Genomic DNA, 24,518 nt, shown 5'->3' with positions numbered 1-24,518 from the left:
CCCCCCCCATTTTTTTTTTACAAATTGTTGTGACAACATTAAGCCAAAGACATTTTTTGCAATAGGTATTGTGAAAGTATATCAGTAGTTCTGCTAGATTTACATCCAAGAATACCTTCTGGCATCAGATCTGGTGAAAAGTAGACTAGTAATGCCCAAGTTTGTTTGTTTATTAAAATGTTTATACCACACCATTCCTTTGTGGCTCAAGCTGGCCTTTCAGTTCCAAATTTAAAAACATACACAGTATTTAAAAAATCCCAAGTAACCCCCTCCCACCAAAATGCCTGCCACCCATGCTCAGCTTCCAGGATCTGACAAAATTGGACTACTTTGAGCTATACAGGTCAGGGCTGGGGGGAAATAGCATGGGATATTTTTACTATTCAGAAGTAGTTGCCATTAAAGAAGACCATGATGACCCCTGGCATAAGAGAACCACTACCAGGCACTTATTTCCAGTGACTGCAAGTACTTCCTGGCAGGTGTGCAGCGGTCTCTAGCATTCACATCAGGTACTTGAAAAAAAATGTCTCAGAGCTTTTGACAGGGACGGTTTTTTTCCCATAGCACACCCCATTAAAAGCCATAGTAAATAGAAAAGATTTACAGAGCCTCCCCAAAACTTCTAAAGATGGCGATCCCCTTATCTCTTTGGGGACCAATTCCAGAAGGTGAGAGCTACTATAGAAATAGAATGGATTCTGGTAGCTGCCAGGTGGGATATCTTAAACCAGAGAACAGCCAGTAGATGGCAACTCAAACACTGTAGTTAGGGGTGTGCATTCAGCTAAATCCGAGTAAAAAATATATCTGAATAATACCTTATTGGTATTTTCCAGATATTCTTTCAGCTGGATATAGATTGCGGTTGAATTTCAGCTATCCAAAATGGGCAAGCCTGAAAAATCCCAAAAATATTCAGGAATTTTTAGGAATCCCTGGATAGTTGAATCCCATTTAAAAGGGATTGCAGTGAACTCACTGCTTAGGTGAACTTGCCACTTGGCGACAGTGAACCCTTTAAACACCTTTGGAGTTCACTCACGGAGTTGCGGCTTGGAGAAGGCATTAGAAAGGGACCACGATCCCTTTAAATGCCATGCCTGCCACCTACACCCCATTAAAAGCCATAGTAAATAGAACAGATTTACAGAGCCTCCCAAAAACTTCTAAAGATGGTGACCCCCTTATCTCTTTGGGGAGCCAGTTCCAGAAGGTGAGAGCTACTATAGAAACATAATGGATTCTGGTAGCTGCAAGGTGGGATATCTTAAGCCAGATAACAGCCAGTAGGTGGCAACTCAAACACTGCTGCACTCTAGACCAATTGCACTGTCTGGGTTGTCTTCAAGGTCAGCCTAACATTGAGCGCATTATAGTAATCCAACTATAATGGATTACAATATAATGGATTATAGTAGTACAAGCATGGACGGCTTCAAAAGGGAATTAGATAAGCATATGGAGCAGAGGTCCATCAGTGGCTATTAGCCACAAGGTATAGATAGGGACTCTGGGGCAAGTGATGCTCTAGGGAGCGGTGGCGCAGCATCCCTGAACCCGAAAAATACCGGGGGGGGGGGGGTTTGCACATCCCTAACTGTAGTAGGCACATAGGGAGGGATGGTCTTTTATGTGAGTCTAAATTGTTAAGGCCTTTAAAGGTCATAGACAGCATCTTGAATTGAACTTGGAATCAAACTGGCAGCAAGTGCAGCTGTTTTAAAATAGGCCAGATGTGATCCTGTCACCTGACACCTGGCAATAATTGGGCTGCTGCACTCTAGACCAATTGCACTGTCTGGGTTGTCTTCAAGGTCAGCCTAACATTGAGCGCATTATAGTAATCTTATGAAAAGTCCTCCTGTGCTTATGAGAATGCTCACAATTCTGGACTAATTTTGTCAATGTACAAACTACATATTTTCCCCTTCCAATGTATGAGTTTGATTATATTTATGTGATTGTTAATATTATCAGGCATGCATTGCATTTGTATGAGATCATCAACATCTCTATGATAACATTCACCACACTTTGGACATTCAATATATATAGAACTTTGCTTTCTGCTTGAAATCTATAAAAAGCAGGATATGAGCTGTTTCCTTTCAATGCCTTGGTGTTTGGGCTGGATGGGCCTTTGGCCTGATCCAACATTGGTGTCTCTTATGTTCTTATGTTCAACTATGAGGTTACAAAAGTATGGATTAGCACGGTCAGGTCAGGTGAGTCTTAAATTATGAAAAGTCCTCCTGTGCTTATGAGAATGCTCACAATCCTAGACTAATTTTGTCAATGTACAAACTACATATTTTCCCTTCCAATGTATGAGTTTTATTATATTTACGTGATTATTAATATTTTCATGTTTCTCTCTGATGTTTCAGACATGCATAGCATTTGTATGAGATCATCAACATCTCTATGATAACATTCACCACACTTTGGACATTCAATATATATAGATCTTTGCTTTCTGCTTGAAATCTATAAAAAGCAGAATATGAGCTGTTTCCTTTCAATGCCTTGGTGTTCTTTAAAATCAGTGGTGATTCATATGTATGGTATGTGTGCATTTTATTATGTGTGAACTTTAAAAGTTCTCTAGTATAAAATGCATGCATACCATAGGTACAAAATTAGGGATGTATGAATATGCAAAAGTGGGTATGCATTTGAATAGTAATTTCTATGGAATTTCATTAGTATGGTCAGAGAACAAAGATAGCTGCATATTTTCCCCCAAGTTGGGAGAATCCATGTCAGAAACTCATGTGGACACACACGTATAGTGTACACATATAGCTCCCACCTGTAAACCCACCCTCATTCACTTCATCGGAAAGATGAAAAGGTACCCTGTTGGTTCAATGTCATTTTCCTGAGAAAAGAACCAGACTTCCTCAAGATGAGTGTTTAAATTCCCTGAATGAGCAGAAATTTCACTGGCACTTGATTACAGAAACAGGTTTGATAGTGAATTAGCTTTGTCCATTACCTTCTAGCAAAATGTTCACACTAAACAACTAAAAAGATATATGTCTCTAACTGCCCAAACATTTTGTCCCCCAAATTCAAAACATTTCCATCAGGATTTCTTCAAATTATTTCTTATTTCTTCAAATAAATGGAACTGGGCTTGTAGCACTCCAGCCGGATGTACTGGCTGTCAGTATTGGACTGAAGATCTTGCTGTCCATAGAAGGATAGAGACATTTCTTCATTGTAGCCTGCTATCACTGGACCATCTGGTAGACAGCCTAATGGAATGAGCCCACACTTCTCCCGAGTTGTGTCCACCACCAGATCCCTATCTTCCACTACCAGAAATATATCTTCCATCTCCAGAGCTATATGTGTTGGAGAAGCAACAGCCTGCTAAAAGTCTAATTACTGCAAATATTGCTGAAAATAATTACTGCAAATATTGCTGAAAGAGTAGTTTAGTCCACTTGTACCTCAGGGGGGGCTGTGGAGCATTCTCTAGTTTAGGGTTTATTGAGTGTTTTCTCTTGCAGTTCAGCCTACCTCTTGTTGTTTCTTTCTCTGCTCTGTGTTAGTATGTGTTAGTTAGGTTGCCAGGTCTCAACTCGATCCCAATGGGAGGCTCCAGCCCCGTTCCTGGAGCCTTCTGGCATGCACAGTCATTGCGCTGGGCACATTGTTCAGGGGATGCTCCAGCATTTGGGTAAAAACTCTATGGTCACCATAGAGTTTTTACCCGAATGCTAGAGCGTTCCCCACACAATGTGCCCGGCGTGATGATATCACCTCCAGGAGACTTCATTGCACTGGGCACATTGAGCATACCGGGACTGTTCGGCGGCATGGCTCCCCCACTGGTAGGGATGTGCATTCAGTTCGGATGAACTGATAAACAAAACGAATAATGCCTATTTGGCATTATTCGGACCTGCCGAAACCCAAATCAGATTTTCTAATCTGATTTGGCTGGCTGAACAGGGAATGCCTTTGCTGGGCAAGGAAGGGAAAGTGTTTAAACTTAAAACACTTTCCCTTGCTTCTGGGGCTGGTGCCACCTCACCAGAGTGGTTCCCCGGCCAAGGGAAGGTATTTAAACTTTAAATACCTTCTCTTGCTGGGGAGTTACACCACGAAGGCAGCAGGAGCCCCAGAAGCAAGGGAAAGTGTTTTAAATTTAAACAGTTTCCCTTCTCCCCTGCTCCAGTGAGCAGACCTGGGAAGGCAGGGGAGGGCAAGCCAGGGAAGGCCGTAGAAGAAGCGGGGAGGCATTTAAATGCCTCCCCGCTTCTTCTACGGCCTTCCCTGGCTTGCCTTCCTTGGCGGGCGGGCCAGGGAAGGCAGAGGGGGCTAACGTCAGGCCTTCCCCCAGCTTGCTCGCTTCAGCGGGTGGGCCAGGGAAGGCAGGGGGGCTAGCTCGGGGGCCAGCCGGCTATCCATAGGGTATAATTGACCTGAATAAATTCAGCATAAATATCAGCAAATACTAAAATTTTGGGGGGGGGCAGCTTGCTCGCTTCAGCGGGTGGGCCAGGAAGGCAGGGGGGCTAGCTCAGGGGGCAGCTGGCTCTCCATAGGGTAGAATTGAGCTGAATAAATTCAGCTATTCCAATAATCCCCGAACCCCAGTATCATACCGATACTGGAATTTGGGAATATCAGCAAATACTAAAATGGGGGGGGGCAAATCGGGGGGGAACCCGGCCTCATCGGTGGGGTTGCAAGCCTAGCTCTGAAGGCATCTCTGTCGCATTAATGGCCTGCAGTCAGTTATTTTCTTTCTACAAAATCCTGTTGCAGTAAATTCATTAAAAACAAACTCCCAAGCATGGATTGGATTATTTTCTGAACTCTGCCAACAATATGGGGCATTACTGGAACAGTCCTCTTCATTAGAAGTGTATTCACTAACACTTGAGCTAATCATTTAACTCCCAGAAATGCCTAGTTCTTAGTAAATAAATCTGCTACTTCCAGAGTTGTGTTTATTTTTCCCCTTTCACAGCTGCAGAGATCACACTTGAGCTAATCATTTAACTCCCAGAAATACCTAGTTCTTAGTAAATAAATTTGCTACTTCCAGAATTGTGTTTATTCTTTCCCCTTTCACAGCTGCAGAGATCAATACTGTAATGAGGAAGTGGGATTGACTCTTTTCAATTATATTGACATGTAGCTTAAGACCCATATCCTTTTGCACCAGATTCAAATACCCCTCTGGAGTCATTTCTAGCAGCTCCAGATCCACTATAAGCATGCCTATATTCCAGAATTACATCTTCTGGTTCCATAAACCCCTGAGCTAAACACTTCACCTTTAGGATTGCTCATTATTCTGGAGCCATATTCTTCATTTCCAAAGCCACTTCTACCTCCTGTTGTACCCATAAGCCCAGAACTCTCAGAGCCACACATACCATTTCCAGACATATTTTCTCCACTCTCATAAGGCCTTAGGTTGCTCATTCCACCCCTAGAAATGTCTCTAGAACCCAATTCTCTGTTTCCAGAGCTTCTTTCACCTTCATAGCGACTTCCATACTCAGGACGTGGAACAGAATCATTCCTGTCTGTTGCATATGTAGGTTCGTCTTGAGAACTATATCCACCCCTTACAAAACCAACTTGTATACCTGAACCAAACCTGCTTCCGCTAGGGTTGACCCTGTGCCCAGAACTATACCTTCCACTCTCAGAAGCTATGGGGCTGTGTACTATACCTCCAGAATTCCTAATTCCCATGGAGCCAAACTCTCTGTTTCCAGATCTTTGTGTACATCTACTGTTTTCATATCCATTTCTATATTCTGGTGGTTGAATGGACTCACCCCTTCTACCTTCATAAGAAGGCCTGCCTCTATAGCCATATCCATTAGTTCCAGATTCAGTTCCCTCCTTAGAGCTATAACCACCACTTTCAAGACCAACATTCCCACTAGAACCATATCTGCTTCTTCCAGTACTGATCCCAAAACTGTATCCTCCAGTCTCACAAGGGCTTGGGCTACACACACCTACTCCAAAATCGCAAATATTTCTGGAACCCTGTCCCCCATTTCCAGAGTTTCCTCCACCTTCACAATCTCCTAACCCACTACCACCAACGGTTCCTGGGGCAGAGCCTCCATTTCTATAATCTGTTTGGCTTTTAACACATTCCTCTGCACTGCTGATGTCCCTGGAATCATGTCCCTCACTTCCAGGCCTGTCACCATCTCCATCAGCTGCTAGAGTACACACTTCACTTGCTGAAGTACCCATGCCTTTTTGGTCACACTCGCAAGTTGTAGAGCTGTTTGTTCCTTTGGATCTGCATTCTTCACCTCCAAAGTTGTATGTTCTACTTCCAGAGCAGGTTGCAACACCAAAGCTGTAGCTCCCTCTTCCGAAGCTGTATCCCTGACTTCTAGATCCATAATGCATTTCTGATGTATCATTGCCACCTCCACTGTCACAGAGACCACCAGAGTTTCTGTTGTTTCTTGTGCTGCTAGGGGCTCCTCTTCCCCCATGACATCCACCACCAGCAGCTGTGGGAGAAAAATGAAACATTCCATGATTCTGTCTACAGAGAGCAGTAAATACTTATTTTAAATATGCATCCAACCAACCATTTCGTGTTACTTACAACTGTGGACTGAGTTCACTTGGTTCAGCCTGGAAGGGGGGAAAAAGAAAGCTAGGTTAATAAAAAGGTGCAAACACCAGTCCAGTGGTTTTTTGATCATGTTTCTTTCATCTATGGTTAGCCAGACCTCTGTCAGTCAGTGCAGACCTCGGTGAGTTGGATGGACCAATGGTCCGTTTCCTTAAAGGGCAGCTTCATATGCTCACATTACCAACAAGGGCCTAGTTGGACAATATATTTTTTGCATGCAGAAAAAATTCCAGGTTTAGCAAAAAGATTTCCAGTAGTGAGCCTGGGGAAGGGAACTCTCTGCTGGAGAGGCCATTGTCAGTTAAAGCCAACCATACTAAGACAGACCAGTGGTCAGATCTAGGGTTGCCAGCTCTGGATCAGGAAATACCTGGAGATTTTGGGGGTAGACCTTGGAGAGGGTGGGGTTTGGGGAGGGGAGGGACCTCCTGAGGATATAATGCCATACAGTCCACCCTCCAGAGCAGCCATTTTCTCCAGGGGAACTGATCTTGGTAATCTGGAGATCTTGTGATAGCAGGAGGTCTCCAGGTGCCATCTGGAGGTTGGGAACCCTAGTGTCAGGTTCGGACCCCTACCATAGGTAATGTCTTTGTACCATGATGAATTATTGTGTTTTGCTTGCTGCCCTACATTGCTAATGCTCACTTTCGCCTTTGTAACCCCTGCCCGCTTTGCACATCTGCTGGCTCCACTTGTTACCTTATCAGTCCTCCCTGACATTCCTAGGGGGGGAGAGTGTGAGAATGAGTGCATGGAGTTGTGTAGAGGCTCCGCTTGTAATTTTCCCAAAGCTACCCCCATATGATTCATAGGGTCCAGCTGGACCTGTGGCCTTGGGAGAACGGAGTCTTGAGATATGGCTAGTTAGGTCATATAGTCTTTCATGACCTGTAGTATGCTTGAGAGAGTGTGACGTGTGTCTGAGGGGTGGAACCCATTCCCCAATTCCCAACCCTGTGCTATTGCTTGTTAGTTCTGGCAAAGGTGTTAACCTGACCAGAAGTCCAAATCTTACCAATAAACCTAATCAAGGACTATTCCATAAAGAGTGAATACTCTGGGGTCCAACAGATTGCCAGAACTCCTTTCCCCCCCTTACCTGAAACCCCCTCTCTTCCATGATGATGGGGAATGGAGAAGGAGACTCGGAGACAGATCCAAGTACCAGAGCAAGCACTGGGGCACTTGAGACTGCTCTTCTACAACTAGACAGGAGAGGAGACGAGAGCATGGAAGTGGAGTTCGAATCCATGCTCCTACAGACCCCTGATCCCTGGGGCCTACATGCTGAGCTGGAGACTGACGCTGAGGGGGAAGGCGCTATGGAACCGGCTGAGAACTTGGCCATGCTGGCCACTCCGGAGCATGACGTGGGTGAGACCCCCAAAAGACCTACTGGGCGCCTGGGGTGACACACCCTGTTTAACCCCTCCAATTTCTGGCAGGAGATGAGGCATTTGAAAGAGCTTGTACAACAATTGAACTGACAACTGCTGCAGGTGATTCGAAAGCTAGCGGAAAAGGAGGGGGTTGAGGTGCCTGAAGAAAGGAGGGTCCTGAGACGTGCCGAGACCCCTGACCAGTGGCGGCTGCCGAATGCGCTACAAGCCATGTTTGACGGCTGCCCCAAGAGGTTGCAGTTCTTCATAATCCAGGTACGTACTATGCTCCGTGAATGGAGCCATACCTTCCTCTCGGACAAGCAACGTGTAGACTATATCGGCTCTAGATTGAGAGGGGGAGCCGCTGACTGGTACGTGGCCTTGTATAAAGTTGCTGCACCGGAGTTGCTGGATCTAGTAACCTTCCCTGTGGGCCTTGAAGCAGCAGTTCGAGGGCACCCTGGAATTGGAGAAGGCAGGGACCCAACTCAGGGGGGTCCACCAGGGAACCAGGTCAGTTCAAGAGTATTCTGATGAATTTAAGACCCTTGCTGCCAAGGTACTGGGGTGGCCCGAAGAGGTGCTCATCGAATTCTACCGGGCGAGACTGAATGCTAGTTTGCTCAAGAAGGCTTTGGCCCAGGACAATCCCCTTACTCTGGCGGGCTGGATCCAGGTGGCATGCGAAGCAGAGAACCATTATAATCTGGTTAAATTATATCAGCAAAGGGCCCCATGATGTGGGGGGGCCCCTCCTTCGAGACCCGAGGGCATGGGTGTCCCTGGCTGGGTGGTGTCCACAAGCCACAGCTGAAGAAGGGCCTCAACCTGAGAAGTGGAACGCCGGGCTATCTCGCTGCCGGATGTCATGGAACCAGAGAGGGTTAAGAGGCAGCATGGCCGGGAGGCTGAGGGGCTGATGTGCTGTACGAAGTCCCCTCAGGCATTGCAAGCTGCTGAGATTCCTTCAGACCACACCCCCTTGTCCAGTGAGGAAGAGTGGGCTCAGATGCCAAGAAACTACCAGGACCTGCTATGAAATGTGCCAGTCAGCAGGTCTCCGATCTTCCAGCACAAGAAGCAGTGAGAGACGGCACCTGTTTATTCTTTTTGACTGAGATTATATTAAACCTGGAAGGGGGAACCCAATTGCGGGTGTGAGCCGTCTTGGACTCTGGTTGCTCTCGCGACCTGATTAGCCCTTCCCTGGTTATGAGGCTGGGGGCTGGGATTGTAAAGTTAGATGACCCTGTGGTTTTTACCCAGATGGATGGCACTACTATGCAGTCATGCCAGCACCAGACTGCAGTTTTACCAGTGGGGGTGTCGGGGCACTGGGAACAGCGTGCTTTCATAATACACCCCACGGCCCAATTCCCATGGTGCTGGGAAGCCCTTGGCTGGCAGCTCATGACCCGTATGTGCAGTGGAGCCATGGCACAATGATATTTTTGGACCCCTGTTGTAAAGAGCACCAGTGGAACCCTGAGTGGGGTGGTGGAACCGCACCCCACTTCCGCATGGGTGTGCCTTGCTCAGGAGGAGTTTAACTCAATCCCCAAAGAGTATTGGGACTTGGGAAGGGTGTTCGAGGAATGTGAGGCTGATGAGCTCCCCCCCTCATTGGAAAACTGACTGTGCTATTGAGATCTTAGAGGGACATAAACTGCCTAAAGGGAAATTATATGCCATGAACCCTGCCGAGAGAGAGGAATTATGACGGTTCATTGATAAAAACCTTGAATGCAGTTTCATCCAGCCAGCCACCTCCCCTTTTGCAGATCCCATCCTTTTCCAGAAAAAGAAAGACGGAGGGCTCAGGCTGTGCACTGACTATAGAGGTTTGAATGCAGTGTTGATGTCAAACGCTTACCCTTTACCCCTCATAAAAGACTTGTTGGGGGAGGCTGCCAAAGGGAAAATCTTCACTAAATTGGATCTGCGGGATGCTTATTTCTGAGTTTGAATCCGAGAAGGGGATAGCACAAGACTGCATTTAACACCCCTCTGGGACAGTCATGCCCTTCGGGCTGGCCAGGGCCCCTGGTGTGTTCATGCTTGATCAATGAAGTCTTGCACAAGCACTTGTTAAAAGGGGTGGTTTGTTATCTAAATGATGTGTTGGTGTATTCCCAGGATTTGGACTCACATGTGAAGTTGGTGAGGGAGGTCCTGATGGCTCTCTACAATAACCAGTTGTACGCCAAGCTGCCTAAGTGTGAGTTCCATAAGACAGAAATAGACTTCTTGGGCTATTAGGTTACCCAACAAGGGTTGGGGATGGACCCTAAGAAAGTCCAGGATGTGTCAGGGTGAGAGCCCCCCAAAACCAGGCACCAGCTTCAGAGTTTCTTAGGATTTTTGAACTTTTATCACACCTTCATCCCAAACTTCACACAGGTGTCCCTACCTTTGACCAACCTGCTAAAGACTAAAGGAAAGGGGCTTGATGCCACGAAGGGTGGGGGGAGTAAACTGGACTGATCCCCAGACTGTCAGCAAGGCTTTGAAAATCTGAAGGCCCTATTTACCTCCGAGCCCATCCTCCACCATCCCAATGAAAAGGAAAAATTCATAGTCCAGGTGGACGCCTCTGATGTGGCAATGGGGGGGCATTCTGCAAAAGGGAGGGGACGGCAAGTTGCACCCCATAGCATATGTGTCCAAGAAATGTTCAGGGGCAGAGAGAGATTGGGCAGTTTGGGACAAGGAAGCAGCGGCCATTAAGCTGGCGCTCACGACATGGCACCATTGGTTGGAAGGAGTCTGCGTGCCTTTTGAGGTGTGGACTGATCATAAAAACCTAGAAGCACCCTTGCCACCTCAATGCTAAACAAGTGCAATGTGCCAAATTCTTTTCAAGGTTTCAGTTCACCATCAAATACCTCCCGGGGAAATCTAATTTCCTGGCCAATGCTTTATCCCGCCTCCCACAGCACACCATCCAGAGGGAGGAGGTGACTGACACTGTCTTCTCCCTGGCGCAACTGGGAGGGGCGGTGCTGACACGTAGCCAAGTAAAGAAAAGGGGGGGTGGAAAGCCCGGGATGGCTGGAAAAGTCTAAAGCTGCCTTCTCGGTGCAGGACCTGTATCTGGTGGTGCGGGAAGGTCTGCAGCATCAAGAAAATGGCACATGGTGTAAAGGGGAGAAGGTTTATGTACCCATATCCTTGTGGAGTGACATTTTCTCTCAAGGCCATGATAATAAGCTTTCTGGACATTTTGGGTACCTAAAAATCCTGCACCCCATTCAGAGGCAGTTCTGGTGGCCAGGCATGCGTAAAGACATTTCAACCTACGTGGCCACTTGTCAAACATGTATTATGAGTAAATGGAGGTGGGGAAGGTTCCAGGCCAGTTGCAACCCTTGGAAACCCCCAAACACCCCTGGTCCATGATTTCTATGGATTTTATCACTGATTTACCAGCCAGTCAAGGGAAGACAGTAATCTGGGTGGTAGTGGATCTTTTTTCCAAACAAGCTCATTTCTTACCATGCAAAAGCTTACTCACTGCTAAGCAATTGGCCACCCTCTTCCTGCAACACGTGATCAGGCTGCACAGTTTGCCCCGGAAGGTCGTGAGCGACTGTGGCACCCAATTCATTGCCAAGTTCTGTAAGGAACTCATGAAACTCCTTGGGGTTGAGCGAGGGGTGAGTAGTAGTCACCACCCTGAGATGGATGGCCAGACTGAGCGGACTAACCAAGTCCTGGAGCAAGTATTATGGTGTTATGTGAACTATCAGCAGGATAACTGGGTATCTCTGTTACCATTTGCCAAATACAGCTACAATAACTCGGTCCACAGCTCGATTGGAATAAGCCCCTTCAAGACAGTTCACGGGTATGAAGGGGGGCCTCTTCCTCTGGTCGACTTAACTCAGCCTATCACCAGTGATGCGCAGCTATGGTGGTCTAACGTTACAAAAAATTGGGAGGTACTCCAAGAGACTTTAGAAAAGGCCAAAAAGGACTATAAGAAGTATGCTGATGGGAAAAGATGCCCAGAGTGGGATCTTGCCCCTGGTGACTCTGTGTACATTTCTACCAAGCATATAAAGGGACTGCAGCCCCGCCAAAAGTTGGGGTGGAAATACATAGGACCCTTTAAGGTTGTACGCATCATTAACAAAGTTGCTGTTGAACTTGACCTGCCTAAATCTTTGTGGTATTTGCATCCTGTGTTTCATTACAGGCCCTTGAAATGGGACCCAGGACCTTCACCCTGGGCACACAAACCTCCAGCTTTACCTCCTCTTCCAATCGATGGGGAACCCCACCATGTAGTCGAAGAGGTTTTGGATTCCAGTTTGTTCCGAGGATAGTTGCAGTATCTGATCAAATGGAAGGATTTTGGTCCTGAAGAAAATGAATGGGTTGCTTCTAAGCATGTGAGGAGCCCCACCCTTCTTCGTTTCACAGAATATATCCTGATAAGATGGGGGAAGGGTGAGCTTGAGGGGGGCGGTATGTCAGGTTCAGGTCCGACACCTAGACAGATATGCATATGCTGTCTCTAGGTATTTTGAAGGGGGAGAATCTGTTGCATTTAGCCATTTAAAAATAAACAAGGAGTCCAAATTGTAGGCACCCACTTCTTTACTGTTCGATTACCAGTGAGAAAACAGTGGGCTCTAGAGAGCCAAGGAGATCCCCTCTTCCCATGCCAATTCTCCAATTCAAACTACAGCCTCAGTGGCTACATTTAAAAAATAAACCAGGAGTCTCAAAACTAACAAAATTTATCCCAGCATAACTTTTTGTGAGCCGGAGCTCTCTTCATCAGATGCATTCGAATGTAAATGTACCAGGATGAATTTATATACACTACAAAAAGGTGAATGGGGGGTGTAATATCCAGTACAGTATGAAATGAGATAAGCAGATATAATAAGAAGCTATAGTGGTAGGGCTGAAGTAATTAGAATCCAAGATCAGTAGATTTCTGGTATAAAGTGGAGCTTCTGTGTCCATAATGCAACTGTACAGTAGTGTCTAGAAAATGTACCTGTTATGTGGATGGAATCTTAGTTAGAATGATGGTGGGATCAAAGTTGTTAATATGCATAACAATTAACAACCCGCCATCCACCTAGCCATGGATCAGTCCATAAAGCATGGACACTTTCTAGACACTACTGTACAACTCCATGACGGACAAAGAAGCAACACATTAGACAGCAAATCCACTGGCTACCATACATATCTACATGCTTCCAGCTACCACCAAAAACCTAGCAAACAATCCATTGTCTCTACTCAAGCACTATGTTAAAACTGCATTTGTTCTAGCCACTATGACAGTGACTCTTGAAAGATTTATGGCAGGCATTCTTCGTATTACAAAATCCACCCAATGAAGCAAAGAAACAGAGTGGCAAAGCCAGAATAGTACTCAGAAACAGACTGCTGTACAACAGACCAATGCAGTGAGCAAAAGAACACCACTTGTTACCTACAGCTGACAGCTGAAACCGGGGTAACAGTTTATAATTATAACCCACTTTCCACCAGTCATGGAGAATGATCTCTCATTGTTTACAGACCTGAAACAACTTCTCACCAACAACTATGCACCACTTAACAGATACACAAAATTGGGAACCCTGCAGCAAACCAACTTTGTCCCCATACACCGTCAGGCAGTATTGTACAGAACCTAGCAATATCAGCTTGCTCATCCTGAAATGTAACATATGCTGACATGGGCTGACAAAGCCCTTTGACATTGGACAAAACAATGACTAGACAACAATTTGACAGTAAAAACCACAATATTCAGAAACCAGAAGGGCACAATTTTTAATTTTTCAGGGCATTTCATGATCTTACAGTCACTGTTCTCTTCCAGAAGAATTTCCAAGGCGACACAGAAAGGGAAATTGCTGCCTTATCATTCATGAAAAAGTCTAACACTATCTCTTAGCTAGGACTTAACAGGGATCTGTCATTTCATACTCACTATAAGTGCTAATATCTTGCATTTCCCATGACATATGTTAATTACTCCAGCTATATCTCTGCAACTTCCTACTGTATCTGCTTATCTCATGTCATCCTGTACTAGATTTACATTCCTATGCATCTGACTAAGAAAAGTTTATGTTGGAATAAATTTGATTAATCTTCAAGGTGCCATCGGACTCCTGTTGTATTTCGCTGCTACAGACTAACGTGGCTAGGCTACCCATCAGGAAACTGCATTTAAAAATGATGCCTAAAAATGCTCACAGAACTATATCTAATATGCTATTGTACCCTAAGAGTTAACATTTAGGGTGGTGGGTTTTTTAGATTTTAAATCCCCAAATTTGAAAATGTTCCACAAATTTGAGCTAGACTTCCTTTCAGCTTCCGAGGTAGAAATGATTCTGAGGGCTGAAGTTCACTGTTTGATTGTTGTGACAGGAGAACACAGAAATTTTCTTCAGCCAAACAGGAGCCAATCAGAACAGCACTTTGAACAAGCCAACAGGAGCTGGTATACTGGGAAATGTTAAGATTTGACAGGGGGAGGTTTAGTCAGGAACAGTGTTCCCTCTAAGCTGAGTTTGGGTGAGCTAGCTCACAGTTTTTTAGCCTCCAGCTCACACATTTTTGCCTTAGCTCAGGAAGGAGGGGCTCTAGAGCAAACTAATTGATGCAGTAGCCAAATTGCTCACTCACAGCTTTAATGCCAGTCGCTCACAAAGTAGAATTTTTGCTCGCAAGACTCCACAGTTTAGAGGGAGCATTGGTCAGGAATTAGGTTATGTGGGTTGAGAGTTAAAGGTTGGTAATGAGAGAAAAGAGTCAGCTTAAAAGAAGTGTGAATTAAAGATCTGAGAAGACACCATGTCTTTGGTTAAGTTTTCCTGAGGAACTGAGTATACTAAGGTGTCTCAGTATGCCAGCAACATATGCTGGATCTGGTGTGTAATTTAGTTGCAGTAGATTAGTGTATTTCTATGTTACAAACCTGTCTGAGACCGTGTTTTTCCTAAGGCATGTACTATTAAAAACTGAAGAACGTAAGAGCCCTGCTGGATCAGACCAGTGGTTCATCTAGTCCAGCATCCTGTCTCACATAGTGGCCAACCAGTTCTTCTGGAGGGCCAGCAACAGGGCATTTATTTTATTTTAATTTATTTATTTTCCAATTTATACCCTGCCCTCTCTGCCAGAGCAGGCTCAGGACGGCTAGAGGCCAAGGCCATCCCTTGATGTTGCCTTCTGGCTCTGGGATTAGGAAGTTGACTGCCTTTGAATGTGGAGGTCCCCTTTAGTCACCATAGCTAGTAGCCACTGATAGACCTATCCTTCCTTTATGAATCTATCTAATTGTTACATCCTGCGGCTATCATTATAGCCTCTGGCAGCGAATTCTACATTTTAATCACTCTTCGGGTAAAGAAGTATTTCCTTTTGTCCCTCCTCAATCTACTACCCTTCAGCTTCAGTGGATGTCCTCAAGTCTATTATTTTGGGAGATTTAACATCCAGGAGAGCTAACCTAACATCTCACAACTCCCGGTTAAGAGTTAGTATTTATCTCTGCTGTATGTGTTGTTCCCGACCCCCCCAATGAAATTTATTTTTGCTCAGTTGTAAAAAAGCAAATCATGTGTTTTCTGGCAGTTTACCTCATCATCATACAGTTAGCTATCCTGGCTAGAGTGAGTTTCTATGGATTCTATCGCCTCAAATTTTTAAAAATCCTGCTGAGTGCTCCAGGGCAGTAGGGTAGGCAGGAACCTGTAACAGAAAAATCCTGTGGTGATTCTAGCCCCAGAAACCCATCACTCTCCTAGGTAGAGATGCTAGTGTAGTAACACCAGTGCCGGTGGGACGAGAGTGTGTTATTCATCCTATGGTGGCATCGTCATGCATGGAGGTTTGAGCTTTATATGTCATGTGTTCCATCTACCTGCAATCCCTTCTTTTCAGCTGTTTTCTACAGATGGTAATCTCAGTCTCTAGTGCCAGTTGGTTATTCAGCTGCTCCTGAAAATCTCGTTGCAGTCGAGTGAACTTATCTCTGGCCTTCTGAAGGGCATGTTCCAAGTCATGAAGTTTTTCGTTGGCATCTTGGAGGGCACAATCACCACGTTGCTCAGAATCAGCAATGGTTTCCTGCAGCCTGGTGTTCTGGGTGAAAAAGGAAAAATCTAATTCTCAACATTGCCAAATTTGATGATAATTAAATCTGGAGACTGGAACCATGAACAGACAAGGCAAATCTTTCTGTAAACCTGAAAAACACCCCAAGTTTGCAGAAAAATCTGAAACCTAACCCCCCCCCAAAAACATGGTAACCGCCCCCCAAAAAGGAGAAACTTTTGTAGCTTTAAGAAATGAATGCCCCCAGCAGCAATTGCTAGGCAACCACACAATATCACCAGCATTCAAGCCTTGGTTTCTGTCAGTAAAGGCATGGGGAGGCAGCAGGGCCCTTTCCATGTCTATTATGACCTTTGAGTGAGAACTGATTAGGGCCACACCTAGCAGTAGCCACTGGGCAACCTGATACCACAAGACTTGCATAAGTTACCCAGAACTGGCTGCTTGCAACTTCTCAACAGCAGCCCCCCATATAAACCAGTGTGGTGTAGTGGTTAGAATTTTAGATTAGTATCTGGGAGAGCCAACTTCAAATCACCACTCTGCCACGCAAGCTCACTGGCTGACCTTGGGCCATTTAAACATTCTCAGACTAACATATCTCACAGAGCAGTTGTGAGGATAAAACAGAGAAGAGAATTATTTAAGCTGCTTTGGGTCCCTATTGTGAAAAGGGTTGGGTGAAGTGAAATAATAAGTATAGCTGAAGATGCAGGGGCAGATAAGAGAGGTAGGTTTGTTGGTGGGTGGAAAGGAGAGAAGGAAGCAGGGAAAAGTGAGGATGTGGAGGGATATAGGAAACATTGTGGGGAAGGGAATGGGAAATGAGGTACCCCACAAGTCTTTTCAGGTTCCCAACCATGCAGCTGAGTCCAGTGGCCATCGACACACAACTGGGCCCAGCCCAGTGGCTGGTATCACAAAACTGGGCCATAATTTTCTCAGGTGGAGGTTGCCAGCTGAAGGGGGAAAGAGGGAAAGCTGAAGACAGCAGCAGGGAAGATAAGAGCTAGGTTGGCTGGTCAGTGGGATGGATATGTAGAGACAGGACTTTCAGGGAAAGGAGGACCGAAGAAAGAGTGGGGCAGTATAAAGTGAGATCCCCCACACAAGTACTTGCAGGTCCCCCACTTGTAGAAGCATGTTCAACCATGGTTTCTTGACTTTGCAGATACAAGACTGTAATTAGGGTTCCCTCAAAAATCTCCCCTGGTTTCAGAATCCTGAATGACTTTGTCTAGTTTCTGATGTGTTAGGAAAAGGTGCTGGTGTGAATAGATGCAAAAGCTGTACGACACAGCTGTATGACACAAAATACGAACATGGAATGTGAGTATTATGAATCAAGCTAAGCTCAGCTCAAAATCATAAAATGAGAAATAGACCAGTTAAACATCAGGATCCTGGGTGTGAGTGAACTGAAACAGATAGGATTAGGACCTTTTCAGTCAGAAAATTACAGACTATAAACACTAGAAATGCTCTACCTACATTCAGATTCTGAAAAGGAGGAGATATCAAATATTTCAGCCACTATTGGACCATCATATTAATTTCCCAAGCAAAGTGATGCTCACAAATTTACAAGACTCTTACCATATATGGAACAATAATTGCCACATGTTCAAGCTGGATTCAGAAAAGCAAGAGGGCCAGAGATCATATTGCAAATTTACAATGGTTACTTACTGGAGCATACCAGAGTATTCCAGAAGAAAATCAGTTTGTGTTTTATAGATTACAATTTTAAAAGAGAAGGGTGTGACTGAACAACTGATTGCTTTGATGTACAACCTGTACTCTGGACAAGAAAAGCTATGGTTAGGACAGAATATGGGGACATGAAATGGTTTCCAGTTGGCAAAGGTATCAAAAACATATTTTATATATCTACCTGCTGATACTATGAAAACTATTAGGTTCAGATGGAGGTGGAATGAAAATTGGTAGAAGTCTCCAAAGCCTCGCAAAGCCCTGATGACAGTCAACAGTTTGCAGCCAGGAGTCCAGGCACTGGCCCATCAGCCAGGCTCTGTCTTCTAACAGAAGGGAGGGACAGTGGCTGCAATTCAGAACACAGGTCAATCATGCCTTCCTTCCCTTTTTTCTTTAAAAATTACAGGGCCATTGGCTGAGAGGAAGAGCCTAAAACTAGGGTTGCCAGGTCCTTACCTGATGCTCTCCGGGATTTTTTGGTGCATAACACTTTGTGCACAAACCACAATGATGTCACCCAGAAGTGACTTCTTCACCCTAAGAGTGATTAACACATGGAATTCACTGCCACAGGAGATGGTGGTGGCCTCAAGCATGGACTACTTCAAAGGGGAATTAGATAAACATATGGAGCAGAAGTCCATCAGTGGCTATTAGCCACAAGGTATAGATAGGAACTCACAATCTTGGTGCTTGGGGGGGAGCAACAGTGGGAGGGCTTCTAGTGTCCTGGCCCTACTGGTGGACCACCTGATGGCACCTGGTATTTTTGGCCCCTGTGTGACAGAGTGTTGGACTGTATGGGCTTCTCTTATGTTCTTATGACATCATCACTCCAGGCATGTCATGCAGGAGACACTGTAGCATTTGACTAAAAATTCTATGGTCACCATAGAGTTTTTAGCCAAATGCTGGAGCATCCCCCGTACAATGTGCTCAGTGTGATGACATCACCTCCTGGTGACATGATCACACCGGACACATCAGGTGCGACGAGGCTCTTTGGGGGTGGGGTTACCCCACCAGCCAGCTGGCCAGTGGCGAATTGGGGTCCCTGAAAGCACGGAAAACCCCACCCCCATTGGGGGGATGGCAACCAATGCTCCCTCTAAGCTGTGAAATCTTGTGAGCAAAAATTCTACTTTGTGAGCTACTGGCATTAAAGTTGTGAGCCAGTAATTTGGCTACTGCATAAATTAGTTTGCAAAATGTGTGAGCTGGAGGCTAAAAAACTGTGAGCTAGCTCACTCGAACTCAGCTTAGAGGGAACACTGTTCCTGACTAAACCTCCCCCTGTCAAATCTTAACATTTCCCAGTATACCAGCTCCTGTTGGCTTGTTCAAAGTGCTGTTCTGATCGGCTCCTGTTTGGCTGAAGAAAACACTGATAGCAACCCTACTTAAAACCCAAAAAGACACCTGAAATTCTGGGAGATAACTTTTTTTTAGACTCGGAATTCCAGGAGTGTATGTTTTTACTTAGATATAATAGAGCTTAATTTCGGTATATTTTTGGCTTGGGTATATGCAAATGTACACCCCTACTATAGATTTCCAGATCTGCACTACAGGAAACAGTGAAGGAAAGATAACCAAGCACACATATCATTTTAAAAATGGGGAAGAAGGATAGGGTGCATATGTCTAGCTTCAGACCAACAAAGTTGTATTCAAGGTATACGCTTTGTGTGCACAAACACTTCTTCAGATACAGTGAATTTGTCTAGCTTCAATTTGCTAAGATACTCTATAAGGAACAAGGATGCTCATCTCAGTGACCATCTGGCAGTCCTAGGATTGAATGTTATTTTTCCATTAACTGTTTTTGTTCTTCCTCATCCAATGGGGGAAAAATAAAGTGGCATCCAGGAAGAGAATAAGAATAACCAGCCAGAGCCAGTGTTTCACTCTTCAGAGATAAAGTACGGTAAACATCTAATTTCAATTGGAAATAAATACATTTCTGATTCTTATCCTGAAAAAAACATTTATCTACACAAAAGACTGCCATTGATTATGATAATTAGATTTGTTAAATCAATAAAATGTCCCAAATCCCATTCAGTTTCTCAAACAGTTCTGAAGGTGAGGGTGAGCTGCTGCCTAACCTTTTTCTTGAGCTTTCCAATTTCCATCTTTAGTGTTTGGATGCGGTGGGTCAGTTCTTGGAGCTCCTGGTGGCTGTTGAGCAGGTGTTCACGGTGTATGCAGCACATGGTATGAAGTTCCTCATACTGAAACAGGACCATGAGAACATGGTTAAGGAGGTTCCAAATCGATATATATACACATATACATTGAGTGTTGGAGCTGACAAAGATTACTCCATGTTGTGCCTGTGTACAAACTTCCTTACAATTTCTTAGAGGGAACACTGATGGCAACCTTACTTAAAACCCAAAAAAACACCTGAAATTCTGGGAGATAACTTTTTGTTAGACTCGGAATTCCAGGAGTGTATGTTTTTACTTCGATATAATAGTGCTGAGGCAAAGTGGTTAATTTTGGTATATTTTCGGCTTGGGCAATATGCAAATATGCATCCCTACTATAGATTTCCAGATCTGCACTACAGGAAATAGTGAAGGAAAGATAACCAAGCACCCATATCATTTTAAAAATGGGGAAGAAGGATAGAGTGCATATGTCTAGCTTCAGACCAACAAAGTTGTATTCAAGGTATAAGCTTTGTGTGCACAAACACTTCTTCAGATACAGTGAATTTGTCTAGCTTCAATTTGCTAAGATACTCTATAAGGAACCAGGATGCTCATCTCAGTGACCATCTGGCAGTCCCAGGAATGAATGTTATTTTTCCATTAACTGTTTTTGTTCTTCCTCATCCAATGAGGGGAAAAAATCAAAGTGGCATCCAGGAAGAGAATAAGAATAACCAGCCAGAGCCAGTGTTTCACTCTTCAGAGATAAAGTACGGTAAACATCTAATTTCAATTGGAAATAAATACATTTCTGATTCTTATCCTGAAAAAAACATTTATCTACACAAAAGACTGCCATTGATTATGATAATTAGATTTGTTAAATCAATAAAATGTCCCAAATCCCATTCAGTTTCTCAAACAGTTCTGAAGGTGAGGGTGAGCTGCTGCCTAACCTTTTTCTTGAGCTTTCCAATTTCCATCTTTAGTGTTTGGATGCGGTGGGTCAGTTCTTGGAGCTCCTGGTGGCTGTTGAGCAGGTGTTCACGGTGTATGCAGCACATGGTATGAAGTTCCTCATACTGAAACAGGACCATGAGAACATGGTTAAGGAGGTTCCAAATCGATATATATACACATATACATTGAGTGTTGGAGCTAGCACAGATTACTCCATGATGTGCCTGTGTACAAACTTCCTTACAATTGATCTTAAGGAAAACCAGTTATGCATATTTGAGGAAGATGTTGCCTCTAACATCTTATATTCTAATAGTGAAGTCAGCCTAAATTGAGGATACTCAGGGCTTTTTTTTGTAGGAACTCATTAGCAGGAACTCATTAGCATAATAGGTCACACCCAACAGCAGAAACTCATTAGCATATTAGGCCACACCCCTGATAGCACAGCTCATTAGCATATTAGGCCACACACCATGTTACCAGAAGTGTGGTCATTCGGCCACACCCACCTTTTGCTTCTTATTCTGTTTACCTTGTTTGTTGTCCAAACCCAGGGCTTTTTTTGTAGCAGGAACTCCTTTGCATGTTAGGCCACACACCCCTAATGTAGCCAATTCTAATACGTTTCTGCTGTTGGGTGTGGCCTGTTATGCTAATGAGCTCCTGCTGGGCATGGCCAACTCAGGAGCCAACCGGAACTCCGTTCCTGTGCGTTCCTGCCCAAAAATAGCCCTGATACTTAAATCCAGTGACTGGAGCTGTAGAAAAGAGAGACCTTTCTACAAACCTAAAAAATGCTCCAAGTTTGCAGAAAAATCTGAAACCTTAAAAAAACGGGGGGGACCCATCTTTGTCATCTGAAGATCAGTTGTAATTCTGGGAGCTCTCCAGGTCCCACCTGGAGGCTGGCAATCCTTGCCCTGGCAGCGACCACTAGGTGACTGGATACCACTTCAACTGATGATTCAACGAGGCCTAGCTGCTTGCTGCTGTTTAGCCACAGCCACTGCATGAAAGCCAGCGTGGTGTGGAGGTTAAAGCTTCAGAACTGGATCTGGGAGACCCAGGTTCAAATTCCCATCTTCCTGTGGAAGCTCACTGGGTGATTTTAGGTTGGTCAATACTTTCAGCCTAACCTACCCCACAGGGTTGTTGTGAGGTTAAAAAGGAGGAGAGGAGAATAATATAAGCTGCTTTGGTCCTCATGGTGGAGAAAGGTATGTTATAAATGAAGCAAATAAATAACTAATAAAGCTGAAGATGGGAGGGAGATAAAAGGAAGGCTGGTGAATGGCTGCGAGGGAGAGAATGAGGCAGGGAAAGGGAAGAAGTTATGAGGGTTTGCAGAAGGGGGAAAGAGGAAATAGTTGGGGGAAAGGGGATACAGGGGAAAGTGAGGTGCCCCCCACAAGTCCTTCAGGGTTCACTACCACCCAAGTGAGTTTTGCCCAGTGCCACACCTCTCTAGTAATCACTGGAAACTCCATGGCAAAACCATAGAGTTTCTAGTGATTCCTAGAGAGGAATCCATGGTTTTCCCTTAAGTGACATCACACCATCACCAACTGTAATTTTTTTCCCTATTTTTCCCCCCACAGGACTGCCAGTGGGGGGTGGGAGGTCTCCTGTCCTCAGCAGGCACATACCAAATGCTGACCGAAGGAAGACAGCTGAGAGCCGAGGCAGCCGGAGACCGGAGGCCAGAAGTGAGAGCCGCCACCACCGGGGTGCTAGGTAGGCTGACCCAACCCCTGAGAATGTGCCCATAGTTAGGGAATTACAAAGTGACTAGCACTACAAACTGTAAACCGCCCAGAGACCCCCATGGGGGGGTTAGGGCGGTATATAAATCGAATGATAAATAAAAAAAAACTGCAGATATCATACATGCAAGTGCTTCGGTGATCTGGTGATCTGGAGTGTCTGTGGCTCCCTATTGCTACCACTAATCTTTGCTAAACAACTCTGTATTATGTATTGCAGTGTCATCCCTTCTAGTGACCCCTTTTAGGAACCTACTTTGTCAGCTGTACGAACCAAGAGAAAGTGGCCATTAGCAATACTAATGGACTGAATGCGCCAACAATGTCATCCTAAGCAGAGCTACACCATTGCCTTATATGGAATTAGAAGAGTGTATCTGCTTAGGTTGGAACTGCCAGCTAACAAGGTACAGAGTAAATCTAATTCAAATATAAACACTTCCTGATGACTGAATACTGTATTCATCTAGGTCAAAGCAACTGGCATTTTAAATAGATCTGAGAGCCATCCATCATTCTTGAGCTCAAAGCAACACAACTGTATTTATTAAAGTGTTCAGGCCCTGCAGTGTCCTACTGCAATTCACAACTCACTTTGCCTTGGCACCGTGCATCCACTTCTTCTTTGCTCCTCTGCGCAATCTCTTCATATTGGCACCTAACCTCTTCCAAGAAGTTGTCTATATTCAGGTTTCCATGCTTATTCATGAAGACAATGTCACTGGGGCCATCATGGACTCTTCTCTGAAGTTCCGTTAGCTCCTGAAAGCAATATTAAATCTTCCAAGTTTGTATGTGTCTTCCCAGGCAAGAGAATGGAGAATTAATGTGCAATTACAGTCCCAAACTAAACAAAGCTACATCCTTCAAAGACCATTAATTTAAACAGACACAGAAGAGTATAACTCTGCTTAGGGTTACAGTGTTAGGATCCTTGAAATATATAACTGTGTTAAAATAAAAAGCCAAGTCCAAAGAAATACCTGAATTTGTAATATCAGCAGACTACACATTGGTTCATGACTAAAACTGAATAACCCCCCTCACCCACCAGACCTCAGCACCCTAGACTCTGCAGCAAGGAAAAGGCTCTTTCAATGCAGAGTTTAGGGCCACTGTGACATCAGCGGCTTCTAAAGCAATCTCTCCCCCCCCCCGTCCTCTCCCATCCTCAAGTATATATAATCCTGTTTTGGTCATGGACTCCCCTGAACATTCCAACACGCTCCAAAATCAGTTCGCTCTCTGATCTGTCATTCATAGGGTCTCCCTATCCACTGGCTGCTTTGCCTGAGTCCTGCCTCCAACATTCTAAACAGTTTGCTCTTCCTCTCCCCCCCACAGCCAGTCAGAACACAGAGGTCATTTGCATATGTGGCCTGATTCGCCTTTGCCTTGGAACACAGAGGTCGTTTGCATACGCGGCCTCACTGGCCTTTCCCTCTAACATTCTAAACAGTTTGCTGTTGATGTTCTGAGGTAAAATAAATTTCCCCTTAGTGTCTGTTGGGGGAAACCATGGTTGCAAATCTCCAGGTGGGGGCTGAAGATCACACAGAATTACAACTGCTTTCCAGATGGCAGAGATCAGTTCCCCTGGAGAAAATGGTGGACTCTGTGTCCTTATATCCTGCTGAGATGGCTCCTGTATGACAGCCAATGTGACGTAGCAGTCAGGGCTTCGGCTATTAAAATTGATGTCCAGATGACCCAGATCAGGTCTCTTGGAAACAATGGCTGCTTTGGGCAGTAGATTCTATGGCATTATACCCTGCTGAGGTCC

At 44.8% G+C, this 24,518-nt stretch overlaps 2 protein-coding genes across 2 annotated transcripts in view; both read right to left on the bottom strand.

Moving 5' to 3' along the window:
- Positions 1 to 15,475: 15,475 nt before the first annotated feature.
- Positions 15,476 to 20,078, bottom strand: LOC107125608 (keratin, type II cytoskeletal 2 oral-like). Its single transcript, XM_015429039.1, has 2 exons — positions 19,959 to 20,078; positions 15,476 to 16,161 (listed from the first exon to the last, which is right to left on the bottom strand). Exons 1-2 carry the CDS (start codon positions 20,064 to 20,066, stop codon positions 15,937 to 15,939), a joined length of 333 nt encoding a protein of 110 aa, XP_015284525.1. The 5' UTR covers positions 20,067 to 20,078; the 3' UTR covers positions 15,476 to 15,936.
- Positions 20,079 to 20,926: 848 nt separating this feature from the next.
- Positions 20,927 to 24,518, bottom strand: part of LOC107125604 (keratin, type II cytoskeletal 8-like) — a 15,868-nt gene continuing 12,276 nt past the window's right edge. The window contains exons 5-6 of the mRNA XM_015429035.1: positions 23,330 to 23,497; positions 20,927 to 21,091 (exon numbers count right to left, since the gene is read on the bottom strand). Coding sequence (XP_015284521.1) covers positions 20,927 to 21,091; positions 23,330 to 23,497 — 333 coding nt within the window. The remainder of the gene's footprint in view (positions 21,092 to 23,329; positions 23,498 to 24,518) is intronic.

This window comes from Gekko japonicus, unplaced genomic scaffold (genome assembly GCF_001447785.1).
Source record: "Gekko japonicus isolate JY-2015 unplaced genomic scaffold, Gekko_japonicus_V1.1 scaffold1579, whole genome shotgun sequence".
NCBI classification, from domain to species: Eukaryota; Metazoa; Chordata; class Lepidosauria; order Squamata; family Gekkonidae; genus Gekko; species Gekko japonicus.
This window is presented reverse-complemented; position numbering and strand designations above follow the sequence as displayed.